Source organism: Topomyia yanbarensis, chromosome 1, assembly GCF_030247195.1.
Source record: "Topomyia yanbarensis strain Yona2022 chromosome 1, ASM3024719v1, whole genome shotgun sequence".
NCBI classification, from domain to species: domain Eukaryota; kingdom Metazoa; phylum Arthropoda; class Insecta; order Diptera; family Culicidae; genus Topomyia; species Topomyia yanbarensis.
In genome coordinates, this window is record NC_080670.1 from 115,467,511 (window position 1) to 115,478,038 (window position 10,528).

The window sequence follows — 10,528 nt, forward strand, 5'->3', positions numbered from 1 at the left end:
CGAACGAAAGCAACAAAGAAATCGTAGCCGAGCAGGCGAAGGGGATAAATCCCGAAGCCCTATCGGAAACAAAACAGAGCCAGCACCACCGAAACAACAACGGACAACCCGCGCGAATTCCCGCAACAACAGCCCTTCACTATCCGGACATTTGAACATCTCTGACACCGAAACGACGCAAAACTCCATGCCCCACGCGTCTTTCGTAATGTCCGACTAGCTTTACAACGATTATAGCAACTGGGGATGCCAATAAAAAACAACGTATTCAACAGCAACATAAAACAAAGCCCGCCTGTGTCGACCCTGACCGGGGAAGTTCCGGATACGTCCGACGCACCCCCGGCGGCTGTTGACACAGGACCATTGGAGCACCAACAGGGAAGTACCTTTAACATCCCCATTAGCATTCAACTTACGTATTCACCATCCATCTCAGGCCAACCAGACAGAAATCTAGAAAATCCACCAACACAGCAATCCCAAACGACGGGAACCACGACCGCCTCCAGCGCCCCGCATCTTGCCGGGCCCCAGAGTAGGCGATCTTCCCGCCTGATCTCAAAAATGACACCAGTATCAGGAAAATTAAGCGAACAACTCCTCTGCAACGAGAACCGGTTCAGGTCTCCCGATATCCCCGCACCTGGCGGACCACCGGGAAGAACACTCAGCCGGGAAACTCCTACTCACCAACAGCAACGAGTACGACGAGACCTCAGCCCGGTTCCCGGTTGCTCTTGGCATCCGGTACGTTTTAGACCATCCAGGAATCCAGTAGTCACCAATCGTGACGCCCACTTCCCCGTGCCGGCCCTGACCGGGGACGTTCCGCCTTGCAGCGATGCTCCCCCGGCGGCTGCTGGTGCGGGAGGCCCGGGCACATCCCGGGTAAGTACCTGTAAACTCAAGCCCGATCGAAATCCATCCGCCGGCAAATTTTCGCCCCCAGGTACCACGGCCAGAAAGGGTTACAGCCCAGAAGCACTCAGCGAACAGTCTACCACCCAACAGCAGTGGCAAACTAATCCTTGCGAATACGGGAGCAACGGTACCCTGACCGAAGACACTACTAGCTCGACTAAAAACGTAAATGGCCTAAACACGAGCGCCCGCTTCCCCGTGCCGGCCCTGTCCGGGGAAGTTCCGCCTATCCGCGACGCGCCCCCGGCGGCTGCTGGTGCGGGAGACCCGGCCTCTCCCCGGGTAAGCTCGTACGATACACTCAGTCCGGAACTGTCTGCTGTTTGTATATCCCTCGCAGGTACCTCCAACAATGCCGCCGAAGGTTACGGAAACACCTCGCCGATCCACCAAGAAGCATTCGGCGGAATCGAAATAAGAAGAGAAGATGGTGAAGCGGATTTGGACCAGCCCTCGTCTAGCCCCCAGTCTACCGCCTCTAACATCAATTCAACGACACTGGCCATCCAGTGGAACACAAATGGACTGCGAGGATGCCTTGGCGATCTGCAAATGATTATTGCTAAGACTCAGCCCATCTGCCTGGCATTGCAGGAGACACACATCCGGGATCAGACGAACCCAGCATCGTGGTTCGGACACCGGTATTCGTGGGACGCCGCCAGCGGGGACAACATCTACCGGACGGTGGGGCTCGCCATTCGGGTCGATATACCGTCCCGTCCGATAACTTTGGATACCGAACTAATAGCCGCTGCCCGAAGGATCGAATATCCAGTTCAGTGCACCGTTATATCCCTATATATTCCTGGCGGAACTCGGAACGTGGGTTGCAAACTCCAGCGTCTCATCGACCAAGTTGAGACACCATTCATCATCATGGGAGATGTAAATGGGCATCATACGATGTGGGGCTCACGTCTGTGTAATAGGACAGGAAACGACATCGCCGGAGTAGTCGAAAACAACGACGCGGTCGTTCTCAACGACGGCAGTTCAACATTTATCCGCGGACAGACGGAATCCGCCATCGACGTCACTATCTGCTCGGGAGTGCTAGCAGGATGTTGCGGGTGGACTGTTCTTGCCGACCCATGCAACAGTGACCACTTCCCTATCCAAGTTACGTACGCCCAGACGCCACCTGCTACAACCCGTCGAAGGCGGTGGTTTTACGATCAGGCGGACTGGTCGCACTATGAAGAGATCGTCGACGACCTTATGAATCGGGACGAGTCATACACTCCGGATGAACTCACCAAAATATTCAGTAAGGCCGCTGTTTCCTGTATTCCCAGGTCAAGTGGTAACCCTCCCCGACAGGCAGTGCACTGGTGGTGCCCAGAAGTCAAGAGAGCCATCAGAGCACGCCGAACTGCGCTGCGGATACTAAAGAAGACTTCTATGGACGATCCACACCGAAGCCAGCGAGCTGATGACTTCAGAAAGGCCAGAAACGAGACCAGGAAAGCGATAGAGGAGGCAAAAAACACCAGCTGGACTAGATTTTTGGAAGGCATATCTCCTGACTCGTCGACTACAGAACTCTGGCGGAGAGTTAACGCTCTAAGCGGAAAGCGGCGGCATAGTGGCTACGCCATCGCCGTTAACGGGTGCACGACGATCGATCCCACGACCATCGGTAACGAACTAGGCAAACACTTCGCCTTCCTATCCGCAGACACCGCCCTACCAGCTGCGTTCCTGCGAATCAAGCGAAGGGCTGAGAGCAGGCCCGTTCGTTTCGAACCTGATTCAGGTCAAGTATACAACCTACCTTTCACCGGAAGCGAACTATGTACGGCACTAGAATCGGTACACGGCAAGTCTGCCGGATTGGATGACGTTGGTTACCCTCTACTTCGACATTCCCCACCAGTAGCCAAGCGGGCGATTTTGGACAGTATTAACCGCATCTGGAGCGGGGAACCGATGCCCGCCTCATGGAAACAAGCCCTAGTAATCCCCATCCCAAAGCGATGTCAGGGGAGCAGAACGCCAGATGATTTCCGCCCAATCAGTTTACTCCCCTGCTTTGCCAAGACGATGGAGCGAATGGTCAACAGACGGCTGGTGGACCTACTGGAGGAGCGAAAACTTCTGGATCATCGCCAGTTCGCGTTCCGACGTGGAGCAGGAACCGGTCTCCACCTCGCCAGCTTCGGAGAGGTGGCACGCCAATCCGTAAACGACGGCCTGCACGCCGACATCGCTGTACTCGACGTTGCGAAGGCATATAATACCGTGTGGCGTCATGGAGTACTGCAACAGCTGGCCAACTGGGGGATCACCGGACAAATGGGCCGCTTCCTAAGCGACTACCTATCCGACCGTACCTTCCGCGTAGGAATAGGGGGTGCCCAATCCAACGCCTTTCCGGAAGCCAACGGCGTCCCCCAGGGATCCGTTCTCGCTGTAACATTGTTCCTGGTGGCCATGAATTCTTTGTTCGCCAACCTGCCGGCTGGAATATACGTTTTTGTCTACGCCGATGATATCGTGTTGGTCTCCATAGGAAGGACAATCGGGCGAACCCGTCGAAAACTTCAAGCTGCCATAAGCGCGGTGAGCCGATGGGCAGTATCAGTCGGTTTTAACATGGCACCCGCAAAAAGCGTAATTACACACTGCTGCAACAAAAACCACATTGCAACAGGGAGGCCGATCCTTCTGGACGGGGCGGTAGTTCCTTACCGTAAGGAACCGAAGATCTTGGGGATAACCGTGGACCGTCGGCTCACTTTCGCGCCACACTTCCAACGTATCAAAGCCGACTGCCGGAGCCGGTTGCGACTAATTAAAACAATCTGCTCCCGGCACAAGCGCTGCAATCGATACACCGCATTGAATATTAGCCAGGCCCTAGTCCACAGCAAGATATTCTACGGGGTTGAGCTGACATGTTGCAATACGGAAGGACTTACCAACATTTTAGGCCCGCTATACCACGGAACAATTCGTGCTGCCTCTGGTCTGCTACCCAGCACGCCTGCTGAGGCGGCCTGCATGGAAGCCGGGATTCTCCCCCTTCGTTGGGCGGCTGCACTCACCATAGCTAGAAGAGCATTGACATTTTTAGAACGAACCTCCGGAGAGGACTGCTTCCTGCTACAGACAGCTAACGAGATCCACCAGGAATACACAGACGTGGATCTGCCACCGATCGCCCGCTTACACCGAGTTCGTGACCGGACCTGGCACGTCCGCGGACCCAACCTAGACACAAGTCTGTCTGCAGAACTGAGGGCCGGCGCAGCTGGCAGTGAAGCCAGAGCCAAATACAATCGTCTAATGGCTACCAGGTATAGCAATCACGTGCGGATTTTCACCGACGGCTCCAAGATTGGCGATGAGGTCGGTATAGGAGTAAGCGGAATAGGGGAAGGACTCTCCTTTCGCCTACCAGCACAATGCTCGGTTTTCTCAGCGGAGGCGTCAGCTATCGCCCTCGCTATGGTCCAGAAACCGGAAGATACACCCGTCGTCTTGTTGTCGGATTCTCTATCAGTCATCTCCGCCCTCGAGTCGGGAAAATCCCGCCACCCCTTCATCCAGGCTATCGAGGCCGAGTACGACCCACTCACAACTATCTGCTGGGTCCCCGGTCACTGCAGCATCGACGGTAACGAAAGGGCTGACCGCTTGGCGGCCAGAGGGAGACACGCCCGCCGACACCTCACCAGACTCGTCCCAGCCGCAGATATATTAGGCAAGTTGAAGCTAAAGATAGCCGAAAGTTTCGTGCGTCATTGGCGCAGCAATAGCGGACACCTCCAGCGCATCAAAGGCTCGCTCGACCGCTGGACGGATCGGATCGACAGAAGAGAACAACGAGTACTGTCGCGACTCAGAGTTGGACATACAAAAGTCTCCCATGCCCACACCGTATCGCGTGTCCCTCCACCAACATGTGTCACATGCGGAGTCCGAACCACGGTGGAACATATCTTAGTGAACTGTCCGGAGTACAGTGACCTCCGACAGCACCATAATCTACCGAACTCCATTAGAGAGATTCTTGCCAACGACCACGCCCGAGAGGAAGCGCTACTATCTTTTCTCAAAAATGCGGGACTTTTCGACCTTCTCTAAGGAATCAACCACACCAAGCAACAAAACCTATATAACAAACTTGTAATTGTATATAATGCGATGTTAATTAACATATTTTTTCTTTCTCGCAAGGCGAATGACCTATGAGGTTAAAGCCTTTAAATAAATAAATAAATAAATAAATAATAAATGAATGAAATGAATGAAATGAATGAAATGAATGAAATGAATGAAATGAATGAAATGAATGAAATGAATGAAATGAATGAAATGAATGAAATGAATGAAATGAATGAAATGAATGAAATGAATGAAATGAATGAAATGAATGAAATGAATGAAATGAATGAAATGAATGAAATGAATTAAATGAATTAAATGAATGAAATGAATTAAATGAATGAAATGAATGAAATGAATGAAATGAATGAAATGAATGAAATGAATGAAATGAATGAAATGAATGAAATGAATGAAATGAATGAAATGAATGAAATGAATGAAATGAATGAAATGAATGAAATGAATGAAATGAATGAAATGAATGAAATGAATGAAATGAATGAAATGAATGAAATGAATGAAATGAATGAAATGAATGAAATGAATGAAATGAGTGAAATGAATGAAATGAATGAAATGAATGAAATGAATGAAATGAATGAAATGAATGAAATGAATGAAATGAATGAAATGAATGAAATGAATGAAATGAATGAAATGAATGAAATGAATGAAATGAATGAAATGAATGAAATGAATGAAATGAATGAAATGAATGAAATGAATGAAATGAATGAAATGAATGAAATGAATGAAATGAATGAAATGAATGAAATGAATGAAATGAATGAAATGAATGAAATGAATGAAATGAATGAAATGAATGAAATGAATGAAATGAATGAAATGAATGAAATGAATGAAATGAATGAAATGAATGAAATGAATGAAATGAATGAAATGAATGAAATGAATGAAATGAATGAAATGAATGAAATGAATGAAATGAATGAAATGAATGAAATGAATGAAATGAATGAAATGAATGAAATGAATGAAATGAATGAAATGAATGAAATGAATGAAATGAATGAAATGAATGAAATGAATGAAATGAATGAAATGAATGAAATGAATGAAATGAATGAAATGAATGAAATGAATGAAATGAATGAAATGAATGAAATGAATGAAATGAATGAAATGAATGAAATGAATGAAATGAATGAAATGAATGAAATGAATGAAATGAATGAAATGAATGAAATGAATGAAATGAATGAAATGAATGAAATGAATGAAATGAATGAAATGAATGAAATGAATGAAATGAATGAAATGAATGAAATGAATGAAATGAATGAAATGAATGAAATGAATGAAATGAATGAAATGAATGAAATGAATGAAATGAATGAAATGAATGAAATGAATGAAATGAATGAAATGAATGAAATGAATGAAATGAATGAAATGAATGAAATGAATGAAATGAATGAAATGAATGAAATGAATGAAATGAATGAAATGAATGAAATGAATGAAATGAATGAAATGAATGAAATGAATGAAATGAATGAAATGAATGAAATGAATGAAATGAATGAAATGAATGAAATGAATGAAATGAATGAAATGAATGAAATGAATGAAATGAATGAAATGAATGAAATGAATGAAATGAATGAAATGAATGAAATGAATGAAATGAATGAAATGAATGAAATGAATGAAATGAATGAAATGAATGAAATGAATGAAATGAATGAAATGAATGAAATGAATGAAATGAATGAAATGAATGAAATGAATGAAATGAATGAAATGAATGAAATGAATGAAATGAATGAAATGAATGAAATGAATGAAATGAATGAAATGAATGAAATGAATGAAATGAATGAAATGAATGAAATGAATGAAATGAATGAAATGAATGAAATGAATGAAATGAATGAAATGAATGAAATGAATGAAATGAATGAAATGAATGAAATGAATGAAATGAATGAAATGAATGAAATGAATGAAATGAATGAAATGAATGAAATGAATGAAATGAATGAAATGAATGAAATGAATGAAATGAATGAAATGAATGAAATGAATGAAATGAATGAAATGAATGAAATGAATGAAATGAATGAAATGAATGAAATGAATGAAATGAATGAAATGAATGAAATGAATGAAATGAATGAAATGAATGAAATGAATGAAATGAATGAAATGAATGAAATGAATGAAATGAATGAAATGAATGAAATGAATGAAATGAATGAAATGAATGAAATGAATGAAATGAATGAAATGAATGAAATGAATGAAATGAATGAAATGAATGAAATGAATGAAATGAATGAAATGAATGAAATGAATGAAATGAATGAAATGAAGGAAATGAAGGAAATGAAGGAAATGAAGGAAATGAAGGAAATGAAGGAAATGAAGGAAATGAAGGAAATGAATGAAATGAAGGAAATGAATGAAATGAATGAAATGAATGAAATGAATGAAATGAATGAAATGAATGAAATGAATGAAATGAATGAAATGAATGAAATGAATGAAATGAATGAAATGAATGAAATGAATGAAATGAATGAAATGAATGAAATGAATGAAATGAATGAAATGAATGAAATGAATGAAATGAATGAAATGAATGAAATGAATGAAATGAATGAAATGAATGAAATGAATGAAATGAATGAAATGAATGAAATGAATGAAATGAATGAAATGAATGAAATGAATGAAATGAATGAAATGAATGAAATGAATGAAATGAATGAAATGAATGAAATGAATGAAATGAATGAAATGAATGAAATGAATGAAATGAATGAAATGAATGAAATGAATGAAATGAATGAAATGAATGAAATGAATGAAATGAATGAAATGAATGAAATGAATGAAATGAATGAAATGAATGAAATGAATGAAATGAATGAAATGAATGAAATGAATGAAATGAATGAAATGAATGAAATGAATGAAATGAATGAAATGAATGAAATGAATGAAATGAATGAAATGAATGAAATGAATGAAATGAATGAAATGAATGAAATGAATGAAATGAATGAAATGAATGAAATGAATGAAATGAATGAAATGAATGAAATGAATGAAATGAATGAAATGAATGAAATGAATGAAATGAAATGAATCACACGAATCAAATGAATCAAATGAATCAAATGAATCAAATGAATCAAATGAATCAAATGAATCACATGAATCAAATGAATCAAATGAATCAAATTCATTTGATCATTTGAATCAAATGAATCAAATGAATCAAATGAATCAAATGAATCAAATGAATCAAATGAATCAAATGAATCCAATGAATCAAATGAATCAAATGAATAAAATGAATAAAATGAATCAGATGAATCAAATGAATCAAATGAATCAAATGAATCAAATGAATCAACTGAATCAAATGAATCAAATGAATCAAATGAATCAAATGAATCAAATGAATCAAATGAATCAAATGAATCAAATGAATCAAATGAATCAAATGAATCAAATGAATCAAATGAATCAAATGAATCAAATGAATCAAATGAATCAAATGAATCAAATGAATCAAATGAATCAAATGAATCAAATGAATCAAATGAATCAAATGAATCAAATGAATCAAATGAATCAAATGAATCAAATGAATCAACTGAATCAACTGAATCAAATGAATCAACTGAATCAAATGAATCAAATGAATCAAATGAATCAAATGAATCAAATGAATCAAATGAATCAAATGAATCAAATGAATCAAATGAATCAAATGAATCAAATGAATCAAATGAATCAAATGAATCAAATGAATCAAATGAATCAAATGAATCAAATAAATCAAATGAATCAAATGAATCAAATGAATCAAATGAATCAAATGATCAAATGAATCAAATGAATCAAATGAATCAAATGAACTCACATAACTCAGATGCATCAAATGAATCAAATGAATCAAATGAATCAAATGAATCAATTGAATCAAATGAATCAAATGAATCAATTGAATCAAATGATTCAAATGAATCAAATGAATCATATGAATCAAATGAATCAAATGAATCAAATGAATCAAATGAATCAAATGAATCAAATGAATCAAATGAATCAAATGAATCAAATGAATCAAATGAATCAAATGAATCAAATGAATCAAATGAATCAAATGAATCAAATGAATCAAATGAATCAAATGAATCAAATGAATCAAATGAATCAAATGAATCAAATGAATCAAATGAATCAAATGAATCAAATGAATCAAATGAATCAAATGAATCAAATGAATCAAATGAATCAAATGAATCAAATGAATCAAATGAATCAAATGAATCAAATGAATCAAATGAATCAAATAAATCAAATGAATCAAATGAATCAAATGTATCAAATGTATCAAATGTATCAAATGAATCAAATGAATCACATGAATCAAATGAATCAAATGAATCAAATGAATCAAATGAATCAAATGAATCAAATGAATCAAATGAATCAAATGAATCAAATGAATCAAATGATTCAAATGAATCAAATGAATCAAATGAATCAAATGAATCAAATGAATCAAATGAATCAAATGAATCAAATGAATCAAATAAATCAAATGAATCAAATGAATCAAATGAATCAAATGAATCAAATGAATCAAATGAATCAAATGAATCAAATGAATCAAATGAATCAAATGAATCAAATGAATCAAATGAATCAAATGAATCAAATGAATCAAATGAATCAAATGAATCAAATGAATCAAATGAATCAAATGAATCAAATGAATCAAATGAATCAAATGAATCAAATGAATCAAATGAATCAAATGAATCAAATGAATCAAATGAATCAAATGAATCAAATGAATCAAATGAATCAAATGAATCAAATGAATCAAATGAATCAAATGAATCAAATGAATCAAATGAATCAAATGAATCAAATGAATCAAATGAATCAAATGAATCAAATGAATCAAATGAATCAAATGAATCAAATGAATCAAATGAATCAAATGAATCAAATGAATCAAATGAATCAAATGAATCAAATGACTCAAATGAATCAAATGAATCAAATGAATCAAATGAATCAAATGAATCAAATGAATCAAATGAATCAAATGAATCAAATGAATCAAATGAATCAAATGAATCAAATGAATCAAATGAATCAAATGAATCAAATGAATCAAATGGATCAAATGAATCAAATGAATCAAATGAATCAAATGAATCAAATGAATCAAATGAATCAAATGAATCAAATGAATCAAATGAATCAAATGAATCAAATGAATCAAATGAATCAAATGAATCAAATGAATCAAATGAATCAAATGAATCAAATAAATCAAATAAATCAAATAAATCAAATGAATCAAATGAATCCAATGAATCAAATGAATCAAATGAATCAAATGATCAAATGAATCAAATGAATCAAATGAATCAAATGAATCAAATGAATCAATTGAATCAAATGAATCAAATGAATCAAATGAATCAAATGAATC

At 38.1% G+C, this 10,528-nt stretch overlaps 1 protein-coding gene across 1 annotated transcript; it reads left to right on the forward strand.

The window, feature by feature from the left end:
• Window positions 1-246: 246 nt before the first annotated feature.
• LOC131675832 (uncharacterized) lies at window positions 247-5,016 on the forward strand. The gene has a single exon (XM_058954972.1). The coding sequence runs from the start codon at window positions 247-249 to the stop codon at window positions 5,014-5,016; it is 4,770 nt and encodes a 1,589-aa protein (XP_058810955.1).
• Window positions 5,017-10,528: the final 5,512 nt, after the last annotated feature.

What these genes read in the sequence shown, in the direction of transcription:
- LOC131675832 (XM_058954972.1), top strand. Translation starts at nt 247, where the DNA reads ATGCCAATAAAAAACAACGTATTCAACAGCAACATAAAACAAAGCCCG.